At 47.5% G+C, this 24,556-nt stretch overlaps 1 protein-coding gene across 2 annotated transcripts in view; it reads left to right on the forward strand.

The window, feature by feature from the left end:
- Positions 1–27: 27 nt before the first annotated feature.
- The window catches only part of LOC142765005 (uncharacterized), a 53,430-nt gene continuing 28,901 nt past the window's right edge, over positions 28–24,556 (forward strand). For both annotated transcript variants that reach the window (XM_075865553.1, XM_075865552.1), the window contains exons 1-4: positions 28–78; positions 4,530–4,614; positions 14,417–14,530; positions 19,429–19,530. In XM_075865553.1, the coding sequence (XP_075721668.1) occupies positions 4,548–4,614; positions 14,417–14,530; positions 19,429–19,530 (283 nt within the window). In that variant the 5' untranslated portion in view covers positions 28–78; positions 4,530–4,547. The remainder of the gene's footprint in view (positions 79–4,529; positions 4,615–14,416; positions 14,531–19,428; positions 19,531–24,556) is intronic.

A 24,556-nucleotide genomic window follows, 5' to 3' on the forward strand; every position in this document is an offset into this window, starting at 1 on the left:
ATTTTACGTACTATTTCATCGATACTTGTGGAAAATGAATCACTTCAACGAGTATTCCACATATCCAGATTATACTAGGTAAGCACGCTTTCGAAATCTTTATTTTATTTTATTATTGTAGTGGGTATATATTGTCACATGCTACGAAAGGTCTTTCGCGTGGAAGAACTGAGCCGGTGGGGAGACACACAGAAAAGTGGCAATATAGCTGGCTCAATAATGACAACAACCAAGCTGAACGCGCACTGCCTCGTAACATCTTCTTCCATTTTAGATGGCAGCCATGGCTCGCGCTCACCGTACCTAGTGTGCAAGTGAAAACAATTCGCATAACAAGTGCAATTTACTTAAAAAAATGGTGAACACACTGAATTTTGGTAATTACCAACCTGGTTTTAATTATTTTTTAACGTGGAGATTTTTGCAAATAACTCCTTGAAATTACCAGTCAATCTTATTAACAAGGCGCGCTGTGTAAAATGCACAAAAACTCACGGAAGACGAGGTGCCGCTTTCATAGCTGCTGAAATGGTGTTCATTGCTCTATCTCGCTATACCTAGAAATAGGAGATTCATGAATAAAACTGCTCTGGCGCTGGTAAAACAGCGTATATATCATTTTGTTACTTTGCACTTTTAGCTATAAGCCTTAAATTTCAGTTGTTTGATGAGCCGGGCCAAAGCGTAAAATTGTTTTGAAATTTGGCGTGATTCTGCAGAGGCATCATGCGAAAAAAAAGAATTGCGATAAAAAAGCAACCAAATGCGACAAAAATGCATCAAGTTGCCATATACAATGTCTTACTAAGTGAACGAATTACTTACACTTATTATATATTTGTTATAGTTTTGTGCGGTGAACCAGGCCAGTCTGCTCTGAGCGCGCACATTTTGTGCCCTCTTTACTTGTCCATACTCATATCAGAGATATCGTAGATATCTTTCCTTGCTTAATCTCTTGTACCTCTGCACTATATATACTGCAGTAGTGTTATTAATAAACGTTGTTTCGCCACCAGCTAGCATGGCGTTTAGGCTACTGCAAGTTGCAGTGGGTTACAACTATGGCGACAAGAGTCGTGGACCATTCGGTGGAAATAGGTCCATTGAGTGGTTAAACCAATCTACTGCCACAAAACACAGAGGAGAACCATGGCCAGTCTTCAGCTAACACTGTTTCAAGAATACAAAGATAAGCGCGAACTATATCGCTCACGGGTAAAAACATTGACAGTCATGCAAGCCACGTCTAGTCGTGACGATAGCGAGGAAGACAGCGCGGCACATGTTGGGACTGAAATCTCCCCCTCCTCCTCCTCCCCCCGAAACAGAGTGGAACCGACGATACGGTGAACGCTTTCTTGGAAACATGTTGAACGAGACATGAAAATGGACACAGAGTCTCTTGTGTGCGTCATATTACGCTAAATCTACGTATACCATTATGCAATGCGGCCACACTCCAAAGCTTCTGGATTGAACTTTGGACTGTCTGTGCTGTACGAAATGTGTGCCTCATGTGCACGCTAACGGTGATTCACTGTGCACAACGTTGCCTGTGTGGGCGTGGCCTGACAACAGTGTTCGGAAAGAGGGGCGTGTATATTGAACAGCTGACAGCACCAGATTTGCCTGCCGCCCGGAGTTAGAGCGCTTGCAGTGAAACATCCCGATGGTTGAATACGAACACTTCCGCAGATATTGAGCTCACCAAAGGTCCTTCTGTGAGCCTGTTGCTGAAGGCGACGTCGACGCCGAAATTCTGTAAGGCTATATTCATTTCTTACGTGCTCTGTGATGAGTTCTCAAGCGAAATAGGGGAGGGGGGGGGGCTGGTGTCTTTTCAGCACATTGATCATAAAGGGCATGTACAATCAACTTCCGCTGGACGACGCACCGCACAAAGTTGTGCGTCATTACAATCATCGAGGTCTCTATTGTTATAACACGCTGCCGGTTGGGATTGCTTCAGTGCAGGCGATAATTGAAAGGAAGGTAGAAGCGATAATTAGCGAATTACTCGGCGTGCAAGCGTACCTTGACAAATCGTTGTTGGCTGAGTGTGAATGTCAGACTGAAAGGCGGCTCGAGGAAGTTACAGAACAATTTAGAGAACATGCGTCGAAACCTAGGTCCGAGATAAGAAAGTTCAGACAACTTCGGTCTCGTAGCTTGCGTATCGCATAGATCGGGAAAGATTTCATACAATTGAGAGAAAAGTAGATGCTATCATGCAAGCACCACAGGCCGAGATGTCAAAGATGTGTTCAGTATCGGGCACGCTCACGAATTAACTTGCTGAATAAGTCCTCACTGTTATCTTTATTGTACCAGCTAGTGTAAAAACGGGCATTCTAGGAGTTGCTTTCACGTACCCCATATCGATGCATTCTGAAAAAATGCCCCCCCCCCCCCCTACTCTCCGAAGAGAACTGTGAGGAAATGCGAACGAGTTTCTTGCGCCGATAAAGAGTATTGCTGCTTTCAGGCATTCGCCCTCACCGAATTCTGCCATCACCTTGAAAGACGCCCAGCCAGTGAACAGTAGAGAGTGAGGAGTGAGCAGACTGGAGAGTATGGCACCAGCGTTCTCGACTCGGCGTTGGCGTTTCACAGTGGCATCTCGTGCACACATTTTCGAATGTTCTTGAGAGGCGTCTAGCCAGCGAACGAACGGGAGTGAGGCGCGAGCGAACAGGAGAGTGGTGCACAGGGAGGAGAGAGAGCAAATGGCGAGAGAAGGAGTGGCGAAGCACTTCACCTGTTATTTTACCTGATGGCATAAAGTCAGCATCTAATCAACCCAAACGCTACATAAACGCTTCCAGCACAAACGCTACAAACGCTTTTCAAACACACTGCATTAGGGCGGTGGCAGGTCACGTTCAAGTCTATAAAGTGGGGGCTCCGGTTGCTTGGGGCGAAGTTAGGCGCTTGTGCTCACAGCTGTTGCTCACAGCTGCTGACGCAGAAGCGTAACATGGTGGGGGCTCCAGTTGCTGGGGGGGGGGGAGCGTGCACGCAGCTGTTGCTATGGGAGAAGGCGGTGGACGGTTCCCGACGGACGCCTGACATAGCTCAACTAAGAAATGCGTTTGCATTTAAACGCCAAGAAGAGCCTAAAGAACGCGCAATCATTGGTGCATTTTGACCCGAAAAGGAGCTGAAGCTACAATGCGATGTGACTCTGCATGGCGTTGCTAAAGTTTTATTTCTCTTGGCTATAAAATACCATAGGACCGTCAGATTCCACTAGAGAATGCTAAAAAATGTGGAACAGAGCTGCTGGCTGCTTGAGCAAGGGCTGTTAGTACTTTTTTTAGGCGTGTATTGTTTTTGAGATTATCTTTTAAGTTTGCAGTTTAGCTAGGTCACCAACCATACATCAGTGTTCTGACTGTTCAGGCCCAATCAGTACAAATAATTACAATTTACCTACTGGCTCTTATAGGGGCAAGTGACTAAAAATTAGTTAAATATTCTAATAAGTCACGCTTGTAAAAGAAAAGTTAGTGCCGCACAACGACGTTAATAGGCTACTGCATCAAAGGTGGCCTTCTAATAAACAACTTGCTTAAAAAAGGGATGCTAGTGTAACGTCACCATTTACCAGATTCATTCGTAGTCTAGTTTAATGACATCTTGAAATGACAAGGAACTAGTTACGCATACGGGATAGTTTTGTGGAAGAAAGTGGCCATCTTGGGACTTACCACACAAAAAATTTAAACCAGTAGGGTTGGGGTGAGCACCATATTTTATTTACACCCAATGAATAAAGTCTACCTGAAGTGCAGCATTGTTAGATCTACATATACACAATTATATTTGAAATCTCTATGAGCAACAAAATATGAGTATATAAATTTAGTTCCTTAATGTAATACTGACACCATCTTGAACATGTGAACTAACACTGCGATAAAAGCTTCTGTTCACAGAAGCAGCGCTGAGCAAGTGTGAGGCTCACCAAATTCTCATAATATACTTTATTTTGATATGAAAGCCATTTTTTCTGTGGTTCCACTACGGACTTCGATTCTATCTTGACGTCATGATACAACACAAGATTTTGTGATTTTAAGCAGCAGTATGGCTAGTTGTGATGGCGTTGGGTACTGAAACTTCGAAGATGGTTGCTTCTGCTTCACCAAAACAATGACAGTTTTCACTCGTACGATACCAACAGAGCCATATCGTGCAGCGGATGAGAAAGCTCCATGATGTCTAGAGCGAGTGCGTGGAACCAAAACTAGCTTACAGAAATACACTGTTATTACGTTTCCAGGATGCACTCACGCTTAGCAGTACATTTCTTAGGCTCCAAATACTTTGGCCCCTCAGTCGACGCAAGAAAAAATTTGGCAAGTTAAATGTTTGGTGCACCTACTCTTTCAAAACACAAGTATCAGATGAAGGGTAACTAAGCCTGCATAATGACGTTTTACCTGTTTAGTTCATAGATGTTAAAAGATATATATTGTCAAGTTTCTTATTTTGTCTGTTACAACTGTTTCTTTCGTATGCAGTTGGTGTTCACAGGTGCGATGTGTAGTCCCATATTTCTTTATTTGGGTTCAATTCTGTTACACAATGTGGCTTATGCGCGCTCAGGTTGGTATATTTATATAAATTCCTAAAGGTACAAAGCACTTGTGGCAATTATAGAGACTCTGAAGTAGAAATAGTTTCCGCATAGTCATTTCACTAATTTTGTTCACTAATTATTGTAAATGAAAAGCTGCCGACGACCGTTATCATGATTGTAAGATATGCCAGCTACTCAGCAGCAATATTTTAAAACATAGCACTGGTGTTACTTTGAGAAAAACCTAGTATGTATTGTATGATAGATTGGTGACTGCCATGTTCACTTAAGATGTCTGTCTAAGTAATCAAATTTATTTATGTAATTGGTCGAGCGCTCATCTAATTGCCAAAATGTCAGTGGGGCATATTCAATACATGTCTCACGTAAATTTAGCCAGAGCTTGAAAATATGCCGGAACACGTAATCACGACGTGACCAAATGCATGTTGTTCACCATTGCCTGAAATTAGATGATTTTTTTGTGTTCTGAAATATTTTAACTAGATCTGTTTAATGAACTAACTTTTTAAGAAACGAAGATCGATAAAGAATTTCATTGAGAAAGTTGTAGATCGGTTTTCAAAACGTCCGATTAGACAGTTTTTAACTTTATATCTGTTATATTTTAGTGTTCTTCTAATTACAAATGCCCGCGAAATGCAAAAAATACCGCGTGACAAACCCGCTCGTGCGCCAGTGCGTGCAATAATTTTAGTGCTCCCTAACGTTCCATTTACGAACGACCATAGCCTTTGCCCCCTATGTGCTGTCTCGACAGGGCCACAACGATGGTGGTGGCTTTACGATGAACACGTTTTGCTATAGGCCACAACAAAGATAACCCCTGTGACTTCTTACGCTGTCATGAACCGGTGCGAGGGAAGCGTGTAGTTTGTACGCGGAACGTTAGGGATCACTAGAATCTTCGTGTGAACTGACGCGTGAGCAGGTTTGTCACGTGGTATGTTTTTCTATTTTGAGTGCATTTTCAATTAGCAGAAAAACACTAATACCTAACCGATATAAAGTTCAAAACTTCCTAATCGGACGTTTTGCAATTCGATTCACAACTTTCTCATTGAATTTTTTTATCAACATTCGTTTCCTGTAAAGTTAGTTAATTAAACATATCTAATTAACCAATATTTCAGAATACAAAATATAGTCTTACCAACTCCACCCGACGGTGAGCAACATGCGTTTGGTCGCGTCGTATTTGCGTGTGCTCGCATATATTTAAACTCTGGCTAAAAGTACTTAGGACACCCTGTATAATCAAAACGGCAGTAACATGCTCAATTGACATCTAACTGCACTATTATGAACAGCGAACTAACTGCGTGCAAATGTTTCCCAGTTGACAGACAGATAGCGAAATCTGAGAAAAAAAACTATGTGACTACACGGACACCTGCAAAAGAGCGCAGGGAACTGCGGGCCCACATGTATTTGTACATTATAGTTGCGCAGAAACACAAAGGGACCTAGCATTCTCACTTTTACAGTAATGCTTACAGCGGATAACTGACGTTGGCATCGGTTACACAGGAATTTATTAAAAAATGAGCGATGCGCTCTCGATTTGTTTTACGACGAAATTTTTTTACTGATGTTCACAAACCTTTTGCGACACCAGATCAAACGAAAGCCATACGCCTTTTTAAAATTTATTTGATGTTGGCCAGGGGACGGTCGCTAGGGGGCCACGGTGTGCGGACGCGCGTCGCATCGGCTCCGCAGATTTTCTATAGTTTTCGGCGATTTCTTTCCAGCCATTCAGTTCAGAGTATTCCCAAGTGACTGCGAAAGTCCTGCGGTCTCTCCCGATACCATTTGTGCAGGTGAGCCCGTGTTTCGGTCACTTTTCGAAGATTGCCCGTACCGCCACGCTAGCACGACATTCAAGCCAGTAGACAAGGCACGGTAGGCCTGACAAGTCATCGGAGCAAGCGGGTGCCCCATCCGCGGCGCCGGTGCCCGAAATGGAATTCGTGCAAGTTGAAGGGGAGGAGATATCGCCGACGGAGTTCGGAAAAGAGCAGGGATGGTGCGAGATCAAACGAAACACCAAGAAGGCGGGTGGAGACGCCGACCCGGCGAAGAACCAGCAAGCAACGCCAGTGTCTACCGAGAAGGTGGCGTTTATACAGAAAGTGACGCAGTACGTGCGGAAGTCTACCATGATGAGCCGAATGCCCAACCTGCCGACGGATGACTACAAGATCATCGTGCGACCCCGGGATGGCTTCAACGTATCCCACTACCAGAAGGACCGCGTCCACTGCTGCATACGCAACGCTGCAGGGGTGGGGCGTGAGGTAGCCAAGGAGGACAGCGTCTGTCTCAATGAGCGACAAAACGTTATTGTGGTAAGCACGCCGTCAGAAGATCGCGCTAGACGATATGGAGGCATTTGCAAGCTGCGAATTGGCGACCGCGAGTTCGAAGCGAGTGCCTACAGAGCGGCTCCGGAGAAGACGTCCAAAGGCCTCATCAGGGGCATATCGCTAGACGAAAAGCCGGCGGACGTCGTGAGAAGTCTGGTTAACCACCGCAACCCGAACGTCCTGCATGCCAAGCGCATGGGAAACACGACCAACGTGATAATCCTTTTCGGCGGCTACTACGTGCCTCGTTACGTGAACTACGGTGGGATGGTGATAAGGTGCACTCTTTACAAGAAACAAATCGATATGTGCTACGAGTGTGGTCGTCTGGGACACAGGGCCGACGTGTGCCCCAACCCGAACGACAAGAAGTGCCGTGGGTGCGGTCGGCAACCCGCATGTTGATCATCGGTGCGAGCCGGTGTGCCAACTGTGCGGAAAGCGTCACCTCACCGGAGACCGCAAGTGCAAAGCTAAGTACAAGACACCCTACCTAGTCAAGCGCCGACAGTGGGAACGCAGAATGCGCGAGGAGGCTGAGGCCGTCTACAGCAGTAGCAGCACAGTCAACGACGGGGAGGAGGGCTACGGAGGACGCCACGCACCGAGACGACGTAGTGGCAACAGTCGATCGGCCTCGAGGGAGACCCGCACGCGGAGCCGCACTCACTCCCGTACTCGTTCTCGAGCCCGCTCTCGCAGCGTCTCCCGACCCCGTTCGGCGAAGCCTCGCAGCACGTCGATGGCCCGAGCCAACCACACAGCTGCAGCCAAAGGCGGAGGAGAGGTTGACCACATAAATTGAGGTGGGTGGACGTCGCCTCCGGACGCACGCCCAGCGCACCGTTAACGCGAACCGAGACTGCCATTGATAGAAACCCAGATGTAGACAGACGCGGCAGCTCTGCTTACAGACGCAACAGCGACCCAGAAAGCCTAATGCAGAGACGATTGGATCAATTTGAATCAATAATCCAAAAAGTACGGCAGGAAAATGCAAGGTTAAGAAACGAAATTGCCACGTTGCAGGGGGAGGCCCCGACAGTTCCCTTTCCTCCTCCTCCTCCAATTAAACCCGTCGCCACCGACACGGCTGCTAGTATAGCCGAGAGTGTGGAGGAAGTCATGGAGGCTCAAGACGCGCACCCCGCTCCCACTAAACGTAAGGCACTTGACCCGGAACAATTCGACGTCAAATCGCAGAAACGCGAGGAGAAACTCCGCGAATGAGTCAATAGACTCGACGACAAGGTAGGCGCGATGATGACCCAACACGCGCAGCAAACCGCGCAACTTAACAACGCAATTGCTCTGCAAACCGCACAAACCAAACAGTTGAGCATTGCAATATCCCAGCTCACAAAAATAGCCGTGACGCTGCAAACGCGCATAGACAATATCGAAATGCGACTTCCGGGCGCAGTGGGTCGCCAAGTACGAACGACTGGGAAAGCGTACTCTAGCTCGTTACCCGACGAAGAGGCGCAGGATCAGCCGGACGGCAAATCCTAACACGTACAGTCACCATGGCTCGACATGAAACCACACAAACACAACGCCCACAACAGCATAACACACGGAACAAGTTCACTATCTGGCAGTGGAACTGCAGGGGGTACAGGAGGAAACGGGCGCTTCTCCAACAATTCTTACGTAGCCGGCAACGACCGGACGTAATACTATTGCAGGAGACCAATGACCCGGTCAAGCTGGCGGGGTACAAATCTATAGACGAAGCTGTGACCGCGGGAGCCCCACCGGCCGCTGCAACGCTAGTGCGACGCAACCTCACCGTGGCGCAACGCGAACTTATGAACGTTAGCATACCGCATGTACTCATACAGCTCATCCCGACGAAAGGGCACGGCCCCGGCCTGTTTGTGCTGAACGTGTATAGCAGACCTAAAGCCAGACCCCGCTTTAGCACGTTACTGCGAGAGGCGCACGAGGCAGCTGCCGACGGGCCCTTGCTTATCGCGGGCGACTTCAACGCGCCCCCCACGCTGCGTGGGGGTACGGCTACAAAACGCCAAAAGGTAAGCGCCTTTGGGACGATGCGCAGAATGAGGGCCTCGAGCTCATCACAGACCCTTCCACGCCTACGCGCAGGGGCAACAGCGTATGTGCAGACACCTCACCCGACCTCACATTTACCAAGAACGTTGCTAGCGCGCGATGGCACAATACACAGGAGGACCTGGGTAGCGATCACTCAGTGATCGAGATCCAGGTCGACGCTGAACCTCACCACCGCGTTCATCGGGAAGGTACCAAGGGCAAGAACCACCGGCTGGTGAATTGGGACGCGTTGCGCAAAGTCCGGGAAGAGCAGAATCGTGGCAGTGCGGCTATTGAGGATATAGATAGCTGGACTGCGACGCTCAAGGGGGATTTAGAAACGGCGACGCGGGAGGTTCCGCCAGAAGCACAGCTCGAAGTGGTAGACAGGAAACTCCTACACATGTGGGAAGCCAAGCGCAGCCTGCAAGACAGGTGGAAGCGTCAACGCCACAATCGAACGCTGCGCAGACGCATAGTACGGCTAAGCAGGGGCATGGAAGAGCACGCGTTACAGGTATGCAAAACGCAATGGGAAGAGATCTGCAATGGGGTGGAGAACCAGCTGGGACGGGCCAAGACGTGGCATCTCCTCCGGCACCTCTTGGATCCAGAGGAGACGAAAACATCGCACGCACATAAGCTTAACAAGTTGCTGCACGACTACAAAGGCACCCACGCGGACTTTCTAGATGACGTGCGAAGCCGTTACTTTCAGTCACGTAGCCCCCTCGCGCACTCGGCATACGCCTGGGAGGGTGAGGGTAACGCGGAGCTAGACGAGGACTTCAGCGTTGCACAGGTGAGGGCGGTGATGCACAGGCTCAACACAAAGTCGGCGCCAGGCCCGGACGGGATAACCAACAAAGCGCTACGTAACTTGGACGATGAGTCGATAGAACAACTGACGGCTTACATGAACGAGTGCTGGAATGCGGGCGCTATACCGAACTCGTGGAAAACGGCGCGCATAATTATGATCCCCAAACCGGGCAAACGAGTACAGATTGACAACCTTCGACCGATATTCCTGACGTCCTGCGGTGGTAAGGTCATGGAACATGTGGTTCTCGCTCGCTTTAGCAACTACCTCGAGGACCGAAACATGCTCCCACACACGATGCTGGGGTTCCGTCGTAACTTTCCACGCAGGACGTTATGCTTCAACTCAAGCACGATATCGTAGACAATCCCACACGATCCACCAAAGCGATACTCGGGCTCGACCTCAAAAAGGCGTTCGACAACGTTAGCCATGCTGCGATACTTGAAAGTATACGAGCGTTGGGACTGGGCGAGAGAACGTACCACTACGTACGGGGTTTTCTTACGGGCCGCCGGGCCCGATTAGCGATCGGCGGACTAGAATCGCAGGACATATACATGGGTTGTACGGGCACGCCGCAGGGCTCCGTAATCTCGCCCATGCTCTTTAACCTCGTGCTTGTCGGATTATCACGAAAACTCGCTGAGATAGAAGGCCTCCACCATAGCTTGTACGCCGATGATATCACCCTCTGGGTTAACGAGGGAAATGACGGCCACGTAGAGCAAACGCTGCAGGAAGCCGTCGACGTGGTGCAGGACTACCTCCGCGACATTGGCCTCGAATGTTCCGCCGCTAAATCGGAGCTCCTGCTCTATAGACCATCGCGCAGGGGCCGTAAACCCAAGAACACCGATTCCGCATTCGAGTGCGCATATAGAGAAATTAATGTACGCACATCAGACGGCGCTGTCATCCCAAAAGTTAACACCATTAGGGTACTGGGCTTGCGCCTGTCCGCCAACGGCCACAACGGCGAAACCGTTCACAGAGTAGAGGGCGCGGTCAATGAAACAATCCGGTTGCTGAAACGAATAACAAATCGGCATAGCGGAGTGAAGGAAAGCAATACCATTCGCCTGGTACATGCTTTCGCTATGAGCCATATAACGTACGTCGCCTCCTACCTCAAGTGGCAGGCGACTGAACGCACCAAACTAGATTGTCTCATCCGCAAGGCGTACAAACGCGCAATCGGATTACCGGCCAATATCAGCACGGCAAAATTTCTCGAGCTGGGGTTTCACAATACTCTAGATGAGATAATTGAAGCACACAACATCGCCCAGTACGAACGTCTGGCGAAGACTAGAACTGGTCGACACATCCTCGAGACACTGGGTATCAACTACCATACGCAGCGCGGCGAAAAGGTCGGGATACCCAGACGTATTCGCGAGCGCATCGTCGTTCTGCCGTTGCCTAAGAACATGCACGATCCACGCCTGTTGCGCCGACACATCACATCGGTCGGTGCAATGGGCGCGCCCAGGACTTTGAAAAGAAATTCGGCAATAGCAAAGACACAGTTTACGTGGACGCGGCCCGTTACGACTGCCACCGCGGCTTCGCGGTTGCGATCACGGATCGTGTAGGAACTTGTGTCACGAGTGCGACAATAGGCACGTAAGAGACGGAGGCGGCCGCAGAAGCTGTCATAGCCCTCGCGATAGCCACCACGGACGCCGAGGTGATAATAGGCGACTCGCAGGCGGCGATACGCAACTACGCCAGCGGCCGGATCTCCTGCGAAGCGGCCCACATTCTCGAAACTCACGAACACAACATCTGCCGCAAAAAAGACAGTTTCCTCGTATGGACCCCCGCCCACACGGACCCTCCGCTTGCGGGCAACGCGACTGCCCACGCCACGGCTCGAGGACTTACACGCCGAGCTGCGACGCCTGCCGACAGTCCCGATGTCTCGCACACTTCGACAGCGATGCGGGAATGGACGTGGGGGGATCGCATGACCACTTTCAGAGACATCACGCAACACTACAGACTGAACAGATGCAAATATCCACCACCCCTGCCAAACTAAACAAGAAACAGCAGTTTGCCTGGAGACAACTACAGACACACACGTACCCGAATCCGGTGATCCTTCGCCTCTGCTACCCAGGCATTTATACATCCGACGCGTGTAAGGCGTGCGGAGCCAGAGCGACGCTGCAGCACAAGCTTTGGAAGTGTACCGGTAACGCGCAGCAGTCCTCTACGAACCCGGTAGACATGGCAGTCTCGAACCGCGAGGCGCGATGGGAGGCGGCTCTGCTCAGCCACGACCTTGCCGATCAACTGTGGGCAGTCCGGCATGCCCAGGATGCCGCCCGGGTCCAAGGACTCGAGGCCGTCACCTAGGCCGGGGTGCTTGTAAACCTACCCCACTCAATGACGCCGGACATGTTCAATAAAGTTTTTACTCACTCACTTGATGTTGGCCAGATAGATTTGACTGTGGCATAAAACTGTGTTCTTCTGAAAGGATGTGTGCCATAGCCGCGAAAATTCACCGAGCTAAAATTTGCGTTACGCAATAAACAGAACATTATTACCCGGAAGAAATCGCCAACCTTTACGGAGCAGCCAGAGAGTTCCTTTTGTCAAGGGCTGCAGGTCGATGGCAGGAATGGCGGGCTTCTTTAAGGTAGCTGGCTTCCCGCCGTCGTCCCACGCTGTTCGAGCCCATTCGACAAAAGGGTTGTCTCACAAAACTTTCGTTGAGACCGGATCACTACCAGGAACCTCTACAGGACAGCATGTTGCAGACTGGGCGCTGATGAGGCCGAAAGCAACCTAGCATACCGGCTTACGCACAATGGCGTCCGCCCAGACGAATTGCCGGGCCAAATGTACCCCTTACTTCATATTGTATGGAATACCACCGCCGATGGTCATTTCAGTAACGGCGACACGGAACTGAGCATGGAATTGTATTCGTATAAGTAATGTGGGGTGGTGAAGCAGAAAGGCCAGCGCCAGTGAAGCCGCCTCTTGGTGCGAAGCGCGAGCGCTGTGAGTGAGCTAGGAAAGCCGAGCCCGTTCGACTGATTCTAGCTGTACCGGCTGTCTGCCTGCTACCAGGCGTCGTTAATAAACACCCTTTTCATTGGGCGTATAGAGTTCTTGTACTACCTCTGTTCTCTTAAAGTGTCAATATGCAAGCTCTTCATTCGTAAGAATGCATGCGTCTATTTTATTTACTGCTTCAAGAAAACTTCATCTATCGCTGAAGGCTACCCCATTAAATGTACGGTAAAAAGGGACCGAATAGGACGCAGGTGAAACGCCTACATACCTCGGTGTATGATTTAGCGCTTATCGGTCTGCATGCACTGCTCACCTGCCCGCTCTTAGAAGTTGGTCTTCTGAGAAAATAAGCTATTGGCTTCTAATTGAAGGATGCAGTCCTTCTCCGTAAAAAAAAATAAAGTATGATTTACGCTTACGGGTCTCTCTTACTTGTAACTTCAGACTACATGATTGCTTTTCGCTCGTGTTTGCTTTAGAGGTAAGCTAAGTATGACGTGAAAAAAAATTCCCAGCATACCCATGAAGTTAATGATGATGAGTGAGCCGAAGCTACTGTCTGTCTGTCTGTCTGTCTGTCTGTCTGTCTGTCTGTCTGTCTGTCTGTCTGTCTGTCTGTCTGTCTGTCTGTCTGTCTGTCTGACTGACTGACTGACTGACTGACTGACTGACTGACTGACTGACCGACCGACTGACTGACTGACTGATGGACGAATGGACGGATGGACGGACGGACCGAACGACCGACCGACCGACTGAGCAACCCACCGTCCAGCCGTCCGTCCGTCCGTCCGTCTGTCTGTCTGTCTATCTGTCTGTCTGTCTGTCTGTCTCTCTGTCTGTCTGTCTGACTGACTGACTGACTGACTGACTGACTGACTGACTGACTGACTGACTGAATGATTGACCGACTGACTCACTGACTGACTGACTGACTGACTGACTGACCGACTGACGGATGGACGGACGGACGGACAGATGGACGGACCGACCAACCGACCGACCGACCGAGCAACCCACCGTCCAGCCATCCGTCCGTCCGTCCGTCCGTCCGTCCGTCCGTCCGTCTGTCTGTCTGTCTGTCTGTCTGTCTGTCTGTCTGTCTGTCTGTCTGTCTGTCTGACCTACCGACCGACTCACTCACTCACTCACTCACTCACTCACTCACTCACTCACTCACTCACTCACTCACTGTTCGTCCATCCACTTCTATCCTACTAGAACTCGTCATCATTCACTCCGTGGATATCTAGTGATAATATATTCCAGGACATTTACACACAGTGCTGTCTAGTGAGCAACTCTTAAAACTAACTAGAGGTGGCTACTGCAATAAACAACTGCAAAGGAACGACCCGAGCCCTAAGGAGCTTCGCCTCTAAAAACAAGACATAAGGATCACAGAATTGTGTTTGATACGGCTTAATGACGACCACAATTTCCTTACTTTTCCTACTGCCTTTTTTGTTCTGCTGTATTTTGTAAGCCTTCATAACATGCATTAGTGTATTTTTTCACAAGCACCACCACGGAAAAATACTAAGGATTACTTCTGCAGCGACAACCTTAAATGCAACTTTGGAGAGAAGCAGACTTGCTTGTTCAAAGATACCAGCACACCCACTTTGAAGTGTGGTAAGCCTAAAACTCTTACAGAATAGTTACTCAATATAAAGTTTGTAGAGATGGTTAAAGGAAATATTTTTCCTTTCCCGTGTTTTGCCAAACTTCTTCAACAGTTTTTGTATACAAATATTGACAGCTTTGTTTAGAAAACTAGTCCAAAATACAAAGTCCATAAGGGTATTTGCTATCGAAATCTGTTGAATAAAAAAGTCAGCTTTTCATAGCACTCTCCGTGGAGTGTGTATACTGTACACATTTATGTCACTTTAGTTTGCTTACTCTTCCTTAAAATTTCTAGATATATATTCACAGACTATTCATATCATTTCTATGACTCAGTTTGTAAATTATCTAGGGAACTATTACTTAACAATTTTCTTATTTTTGTGTACAAGTAGCCTATAAGAAGTATCTGTAGAATAGTCTGTACTTAATGTATTGGCTGTAACGAAGTAGAAATAGCAGAACGTAAAGAAGCAAAATATGCTGAACAGAATGACAAGCACAAGCGCTGGATTACAACTGAGCAACGAGCACAAGATAGTAAAATGATATACAAATGAAAATATAACCGCACATGTGCAAAAATGTTATCCGAGCGACTTCAGCGCGCTGCCCAACGGTAGTAATTTACTGCTAAAAGCATACTGCATTGGACACAAGATTTACGGTTCAAGATACAAATTAAATTTCGTCATGGGGTCGTGACATCGACGTAGGGAGTGGACTGTAGGTCCAATATAAAATGTGTTTTGTTTTGCCGAACTTGTGGCCTTGCACACTGGCACTCATAACGGCGAACTGAGCGTCGGCCGCTGTTCAACTAACAAGTGGTGATGCGCGTCGGCTTTTATACATGTGTCGTCGAATGTTCCTGTGCTATCACTAGCGGTCACGTATGTTCCAGAACACTCCGAAATGTTCACGTTGTGCACGCAACCACCAACCACATGGCTTGGTTCTATGATTATCTAGTGGTTCTTAGTCCATCGCAGAGTATTGCGCAAGGCAGCCCTCACACATGTAATGGGGCGATGACGAAACTTGACAAAAGAGTGGGACATTGACCCCATGAGCCGCCTCTGAAAAAGGTTTCCTTTCTATGCTTTACCAAAAGATGAAAGTACAATAATAAAGCAAACCCCACTAAAAGTACTGTCCTTCAAATCGTTAACCTGCATCAATCGGCTTCAGGTGTATGACATGGATGACTTTAGGTAACGCACGTCTCTGGTGCGAGTTTATGATGCCGTCAGGGGCAACCTTGTAGTCGAGTGGGCCTAGGTGTCGAACTACCTTGTACAGTCAGGAGTAGCGTCACAGATTCTTTCACTCAGTCTACGACGGCGTTTCAGCGTATACACCCAAACAGGCTCACTCGGCTGCCATTCCATAAAGTGTCGTCAAATATTGTAACGTTGGATGTCGATCATCTGTTCTTTCTTGATGCAAAGGCGGGCGAATTGTCGTGCTTCTTCGGTGCGCTGAAGGTAGACAGTCACGTCGAGGTTTTATTCGTCAGCGACGTTTGGCAGCATGGCGTCAAGCTTCGTGGTCGGATTCCTTCAGTTGAGCAACTTGTATGACGACATTTGGGTCATCTTCTGCACCGCCATGTTGTATGTGAAGGCCACGTATGGAGGGTGCCCTCTCACGTCTTGGGTTCGAAGCAGACGTATATGGCAAGCATGTCAGCGATGGTCTCGTTTGCACACCCTGCGAGGCCATTTGTCTGTGGGTGGTAAGCGATCATCCGGCGATGACTTGTCTGGCTGTCCCACAGGCCATCTGTGGGTGGTGGCCAATTGTCCGGTGGTGACTAGTTAGCTGTACCTCGCGATAGCCTGAAATAGGTCCACACTGAATGCTCTACCTCTGTCAGTAATGATTACCTTTGGTGCACCAGGACACAAGACAATTTTCTCGACGAATAAATTTGCTACCTCGGCGACACTGCATTTGGGCAGCATCTTCGTCTCGGCGCAGTGGCTGAGGTAGTAACTACCATGACAATCCAGATTTTTGGGGATTTTACGTAGAGAATGGTCCCAGTAGGTCCATGTCAATTCGATGGAACAACCCGTGTGGTGGCTCTAAGGGCTTCCGAAGTCCAGCTGGCTTAATTGGCAGTGTCTGCCATCGTTGACATTCTCGGCAGGTTTTTACTCTATGAGTGACGTCGGCAGTGAGGGGGGCAGACTTACTTTTCCTGTATCCTCGCTAGCGTGGGAAAAAATTTACTGTGTCAAGCCGTCAGGTGGTCATGGAGAGCGTAACTCCGAAGGTGTTTGGACCGATGGGGCGAGAAGTTTTTCTTAATAAGTATTCCGTTACTCAAGAAAAACGACGCCAGTCTTCCCTTGAATACCTGTGGAACAACGGCAGCGTCACTCTCGAGGCATTCCAGAAGGCCTTAATTTCCGGGTCACCTCGCTGTTACTTTGATATAACGTCGCCGCTTAAGGCTCCCAAGAAATAGTCGTCATCCTCGTCCTGCGGTGGTACGCCTGCGCATTCACAGTATAACTATTGTGATAAAGCGAACATAAAAGTAATTCTTCATAGTTATATTTTATTGCTCTGCTCTAAGGTTGAAATCTTATTTTCAAGCATTAGGGAAGAGGTTGCGTCTGATCTTTTGTATTTGTTGAATATGAAGCTTACTGCCTGCCCCTGTACCATCTCGAACTTATGCATATCCTCCTTGTGATGAAGAATGATGACAAAATAGTAGGCTCCAGTGTCGACGAGAGTTGTAGTGCTGTAGCCATCGATAAGAACGTTGAGGTCGCTAGGTCGTCGCCTCACGTTGCAGCTACGTCGTGGCGTTGGATCATGGTTACGACGGTTGTACCGCTGCTTGAGCGTTGCGTCGTCAGGAATTTTTCACGCCGCGATGTTTAGACCTCGGGACAACGTTATTATTGCGGTGGTTCTGTGAAGTTTTGTTACGGCTTCTTCGTCAGTGGTGGAGGATCTTCGGTGATTTGTAGTACAGCAAGCGCACCGCAGTCTGTTGCTGCCCTTAGTTTTCCGAGTACAGGCTCGGTGACCGGCACCGGGTTGGGCCAGTGCAGGGCCGGCGGTGAGGCGGCATGTAGCGGCCGGGTGATGAACGGAAAGATCCTCAGGGCGTCCACTACGCTGCTGCGAGGTAGTCGGCGATGTCGCGTGCTCTTTCACCCCGTTGTGGACGCTGCGTATCAATGGCGAAACACCGCCGTTCCATCTGCTGGTACTCGCAGCGGCGGTAGGTGTGGCCGGCCTCCCCGCTGTGGTAGCAGAGCGAGTGTATTCAGGGGAGCGCCAAACATGGCTGTTTTGTGGCACGTAGCGCTCGTCTACACGAGGGTGCTAGGGCTTCAATAATAGAAGGTGAGTGACTCCTTGGGCTGCTTCAGCAGGATCCGTGCAATCGGCACACGCCCGGTCACTGTCACTGCGGCCGAGGTCAGGATATTGGTTAGCTGGGTCTTCTCAGGTAGAGGCCCGAACACTGGCGGTAGACCTTGTTACCTGCGCCTTGTTCACTGCTTGGTGTTGTCGTCTATGTATACACGACTGGCACTGGGTTCACAAATTGATGGGGTCGTCTGCTATATGAAACGCATAGCACCCCCTCCAAAAGTCCCGGGTTTCTGACGTCGACGAAGGGAGCAAGATGAAGCTGTTTTATTTGGCTGAACTCGTGGCTCGTTAACGGAAAGTAAGATTACAGTGGTACACACTGGCACTGATAGCGGCGAACTGAGCGTTGGTCGTCGATCAACCAAAAAGAGATGTTGTGCGTAGGCATTTACTCCTGTGCCGTCGAATGTTCCAGTGCCATCGCTAGCGGTGACCTACGTTTTAGAATAATCTGTAATGTTCACGTAGTGTGCGTAATCGCATCGGAAGATTCTACGACTAACTCGGTAGTTTTTAGTTTATTGGCCAGTTTGCACGAGGCCGCACTCACACGTGCGATCAGGTGACAACAAAAGTTGACAAAAGAGGGTGGCAATGTGTACAGGAAGGGCCATTGTTTACTGCATTTTTCTAATGCAAATAGAATAACAAGCAGAGCATGCTCACAAATATGGCTGGAAATGTTTAGTAGACGTTATGACCTCGCATAATATACTTTGATATTCGTGAGATTTCTTCACAAATATGCAGTGATGAAATTGTCAAAAAAGATCTCGCAGAGTAGCAAACACGAAAACATAACTGCTAAATACTTTAAATCGGTACTTCAATTTTGAGCTTAGAGTGTTACTGCATGAAATGTTTCTGCGCGTATCGTATCACTCCTGGAAGCTTCAGTTACTGCAGATAGTCATTGAAAACAATTCCGATAATCGTCTAATTTTTGTTTCACTTGTCAGTACGTTCCTCACGCAAACTCCACAAAAAGAGCATGCAGTCACCACTGAGCACAACGAAAAAGTTGACAGCCAAGCAGGTTAGGAGAGCCTTGCATGCCGTGCTTGCCGTATCACATGCACTTACCGTTTGATTTTTTTTCCTCCTTGACATGAGGCACTAAGACGTTGACTCCGAACACCAAGCTTAGGGCCTCCATTTTGGGCTGTCAGCGGGCTTTGGAATGTCCTTGTAGAATTGAGAATGTCACACGTTCACCTGAATTTTGACGTGACTGAAGTTCACAAAAAAGGGAAGGATCCCATTTGCCTTCATTCATTCTTGTGCCCATACAACGCAATCGTATTCATTGTTCATAGGGCAAAAGTTCAATCCAATTCAGTATAGTTACGTGTATAGGGAACCTGGGTGGTGAATGGCAGAACAAATAAAAACAGAACAATATTGAATTTGGCCAGAAGTTCACAAACTTGGCCACTTTTGGAAGGCAAAGGTTGAAATATGTTTAGTTTTTTTCCCAACTTTTGTCCCTGTATTTACAGTACAACACCAAAGTGACTGTGTGACCCTTTGGAAGGGCACTTGCGGGAACAATGGGGTTCCAAAATGTTTGGATGATCATACTGAGTGTATATGCTTTTGCGGTAAGTGTTGTTACTACTATGATAAATAATATATGTATTGAAATGTTTGCGATGCAATACCGGCTGAAAAATTTTAGTACATGACGTGTGCGTTGCGGTTTCTGCTTTTCGTTACCTGAAATTTCGAAATAATAGCGTGCAAGGTACCTGCTAGTATTTTATAATTGTGTGAGTCGACTGATATTCATGTCACCTTTTTTGACACGCAGTATCAATTATTTTCTACCACCTAATGAAATTCTGTACGCTGTTTTGTCGCTGTAGTAAACTCGCAAGATAGACTATAAAACACGCGTCTCAAACACATGAACCGCCAACCACATGCTAGCCCGCCAACATCTCCCTTGAGACGCATGGCCTGTATAGAGCTACGTCCAATCTATCTGTTTTCAACTCTCATAGTAAGGAAGTGCTTGAGCTACCCTCACACGACCAGTCTAAATCATTGTTTTCATGTGAACCCTAGGTGGTCAACGTGCTTTTAAACAAAACCACGAAAAAATATCCCAGTCTCGTCGCGTGCCTCGTCAAACAATTCCCTCCAGAGAGTAGCACGAACCCGCGAGAGGGTATGTGCCACTGGGGTGCGGGTATGTGCCGCCGGTGATTAACACATGGTATCTGCTCAGGAACGACGAGAACACACATGGGTACTATAAAGGGTGATCCTTAAAAACAAGCTCATATCGGCAGCGTTGACACGACGAATGCAAAGAGGACCGTATCCTGCTAAAGGGAACCAGGTGTAGATGTGAAGCAGCAGGCGCTAACGGCTGAACTGGTGGCGATGTTGACGCTGGCGGTAATCAAGTGAACGCCAAGTAACTACTCGCTTGACTGAATTCCGAACGCGTGATCCAGCGCCTTCATATACGGAGTGGCCAGTGAATGGTTGCGCAGCACGAGCAGGTGGCTTTAGACTAGCAGACGCTACCTACGTCGGCTTTGCGAGGTCTAAGATAACCGGTTTGCTACCTTACACGTGGAAATAGAATGGGAGAGATTGAAAGAACGAGAGAAAAGAGAGGATAGCACATTACACAACAAGTGCACAAGCATCTTGTCAGTAACAGTTCCTCTATCATGCTGGAAATGCGTCGTCACCATCAGAGCTGCTTGTCCAGGTCTGTTTCTTTTTCAAAAACTTCAGCAGTTCTTTGGTAGCATTCAGCTGCAATGTCTTTTGTCAATGACATGCTTGAACAGACTCAACAGGCATTTGTTTACTGTCGAGGCACGCTATAAAGATCTCAATGATTGTCTCCGCCTATTATAGACTGGAGAGTCACACAGGATGTGGCGTAGCGTCTCGTCGCAACTACAGGCATCGCACAGAGCATTGTCGACCATTCTATTGCGGACAAATAACGATTTCGTAAATGCCACTCCTAACCATATGCGGTAAAGAATAGTGGCCTCTCTTCGATGGAGTGCACTTGGCCTACAGTGTTGCATCAAAAAGCCCAGGTGGTGATGTTGATTGATCAGGTGGGTCTGGCTGCTTGGTGAGCATCAAAAGTGAGCGTGATTTTTTGTGCAAACCCTTGAAGACTCTTCGCCACGTCAGATCTTGAAGTGGTATGGTATCCAAATGTGAGCCGTCAAGAGCAGCTCGAACACCAGTAGCTCGTTCGTTTTCTATGACACTGCAGTGACTTCGAGGTCACAGAAACGTCACGTGGTGCCCCTTCTCATGTAATCTGGGAAGAAGATGCCAAATTTTTAAAACGAGCTGCTCATATGGCCGTGACGCAGTGCTGATCGCACAAATTGTAGGGCTGCCTTGGAGTAGGTAAAGATCACCAACTTTTGTGGCGGAGTAAGATTAACGGATATTTAGCGCTCACACGAATAGGAATGACCTCTCCAGTCAATCTAAAACGGCCGTCATTGAATCGCTAGCCAACTCCTTCTGCCGGACTGTTAAGAAACATAAAATTAAGGCTGAGTCCTACTGGTGGGTGCTACTAGGAAGTGTTGTCATTGCCTCTGTCATCGCCTTCATTGCCACTGTCGATGTTGTCATCACCACCCGTGTCTGTCTTATATTGTCATGAAGAAATGTGTTCTGACTTCAATGTTTCAACTTGAAGCTTTCTATAAAACAAAATTTCTTCATTTGTGCCTAAACAATCATCTAGGTCATTATAGCCAGTACGTAAGGGGGAAGGAGAGGTATAGGCACGTATTGTACGCATTTGTAAACGCAAATACACGACCAAGTGTCACACAAAGCAAGGAAATGTTTAAAAGCAGAAAAACAAAATCAACATACCTCTGTTATCGAGATATGGTACACGTATACAGGAAACGAATATGGGGCGAGAAAAACAAGTGTGCTATGTATAATTGACCCCAAATAGCAAAAAATATTTCCATTATGTGCTTAGAACTCCAGGAAACTTATTCTATACTGAGGAAAACCTCCCTGTCTTTCCTCCGTCTTTCCTTTCTCCTCCTCTTTTGCTATGAAGAAATATTTGCTTCAGAAATTGCGGCAAGCCCCACAAGAACTTTTTCTAAGCTGGGTGGTTGGGCTGCATTTGCTGATCACCGTGTCTTCTAATGAAAAGTACCTATTTTGCAAAAAAACACGCATTTGATGAAGCAACAATTATGGAGACACTGCTCCGAGGCCATCGCCCTATCTATAAGGAAACAGAACGTGCTCTTGCCATGTACGTCAGCTCCTCTGACGCGCGCACGATACCTGATTGTTCCGAAACCCCGATATAATAATGAGGTACGCTACAGTAAAGGACTACAGAAATTTCGACGCCCTGGTGTCCTTGGACGTGCGCCTATAATTAAGTACATTCATCTGAAGGCCTTTGTCTCCATCGAAAACGCATCCACCCCGCGCTCATTTTGATGCCGCGTCCTTCACGTGAAAATTTGAGCACTAGCTTAGAGAATATTTATTTTACTTACAGGAGCTCGGCCACATGCATTGCCATAATCTTCTGTAATATAACCTATGAAATAGTAACAATATCTATGAAAGTTCACCTGTGTTCGGACACCAATATGCTGGTGTATAAGTGACTTAGCTAACGAGCAGAAACCTGGAGACTGACAAAGAGGGTTCAGCTTAAAATGAGGACGACGCAGCGAGCAATGAAAAGAAAAATGGTAGGTGTCACCTTAAGAGACAAAAAGAGATCAGAGTGGATTAGGGAACAAACGGGTGTTAAGGATATCATAGTTGAAATCAAGAAGAAGAAATGGACATGGGCCGGGCATTTAGCGCGTAGACAGAATAACCGCTGGTCGTTAAGGGTACTAACTGGATTCCCAGAGAAGGCAAGAGAGTTAGGGGGAGACAGAAGGTTAGGTGGGCAGATGAGAATAAGTAGTTTGCGGGTATACATTGGCAGCAGCAAGCACAGGACCGCGTTAGCTGGCGGAACATGGGAGATGCCTTTGTCCTGCAGTGGACGTAGTCAAGCTGATGATGATGATGAAGTGACTTTTGAAAGGGGAAAGGAAGAAATAAGCGCAGTTTCGTTACTGTCTCTCTCTCAATGGAGGGCAGCTCCACAGCTCTGCGCAGGAGATAGGGGTATGGTGGGTTAAAAAGGATAGGGAGAAACTAAAGGTATAGAGATAGAGAGAGCAGTAGGAAGAAAGAGAGGCGCAGGGACAGCCACATACAGAAGTAAGGAGAAGGTAGGAAAGAAGGACATGGTCGCAGAAGTCCGAGGACGGGGCATCACTCAGTGAGATCTCCTGTCGGCGTCAAGAGATGGCGTAGGGCGAGCCAGTCGGCCAGAGCTGCGCTGTCATCGGGGATCGTGGGGCACAACCGGTGGGCACGAAATTCAGCGAGCGAGTCTCATGCTGGTAGCTCTAATCCATTCTGTTTATCGCGTTGCTTCTGTTCATATTCACATCTACATGCGGTTCAAAAGCAATAAGGTTCTCTAATGTTGTTTCCAAGTTGATGTAAAAACTTTCTATCAAAGAACGGGCTCTTGAAATAATAGAGCAGATTTTCTCCACCATCATGATATGCCACGTAGTCATTCTGACAAATGTCTTATTTTTATTCAAGGAGAAGCAGAATCAAGTTTGCTTGAGAAACTCAAGAAGAAGTTTGGAGCACTCACAGATAAGTTCTCAAAGTCTAAGCCGTAGCTCCTCAAACCTGTGAGTGAACAGAATAAAGTTATTGAGAACGCTTACTTTGTATTACACTGATAACTAATTTTCCCGAAACCATACCAACACATTTAAACTGAAACCTGATTGCCTTGAGCAGACCGTTGAATTCACATGGTAAAATGAAGTTTATAATGATGGCAAGGCAAGCTAACAGGTAGGTGTCCAAACTAGTCAAAGCGAAAGAATTTCACTGCCAATTCTTTCACACTAACGAAGTACGTAAAAATATACATTACCATGTTTTACCTACCTAACTAGCTTCACAAAACCTAAACGTAATAATTTAGTATAAAAAAAAACAGTACCTGGTCATCCTCTAAAGTTTATCTCATGTATCTATGACGTAGGAAGGCCCGGAGGGCGCTATTTCATGGTTTGAATATACACCCTGACCATATTTGAACATCCTCTACATTGTCTCAGAACACCAAAACACCAGAGAATCTTTTTTCTTACTTTGAGGCTATGCGCAGTCTTGCGGCAATTGATGTTCATTTCCAAAGCTCCTCATTATTAATCTCTTCATTGAGTGGTATGCCATGAACCACAAATATTTAGGCTGCGAGTTCAACATCAATGATCAATAACCACGAAAGGATGTTCGGCGACATTAAAAAAATATGTCTGCTGCGCTTCTCACTCAGGCAGATGGTGAGCGTAGGACGATAGTTACTGACCCTGGAAAGAGGTGATAAACTAGAGTATTCGATTATTTCTTGGTAAGACTCTTGAACAGTATTATTCAATACCACTGTGTCCCAAAATACAAGTCGAATTTCAGTGCGTGACCTTTACATTTATAGCGCATGCCATTTTGTCGTATACCACGGATAACGTGGAGCTTTTAACAACAGGATTGTTT

Source organism: Rhipicephalus microplus, chromosome 6, assembly GCF_043290135.1.
Source record: "Rhipicephalus microplus isolate Deutch F79 chromosome 6, USDA_Rmic, whole genome shotgun sequence".
NCBI classification, from domain to species: domain Eukaryota; kingdom Metazoa; phylum Arthropoda; class Arachnida; order Ixodida; family Ixodidae; genus Rhipicephalus; species Rhipicephalus microplus.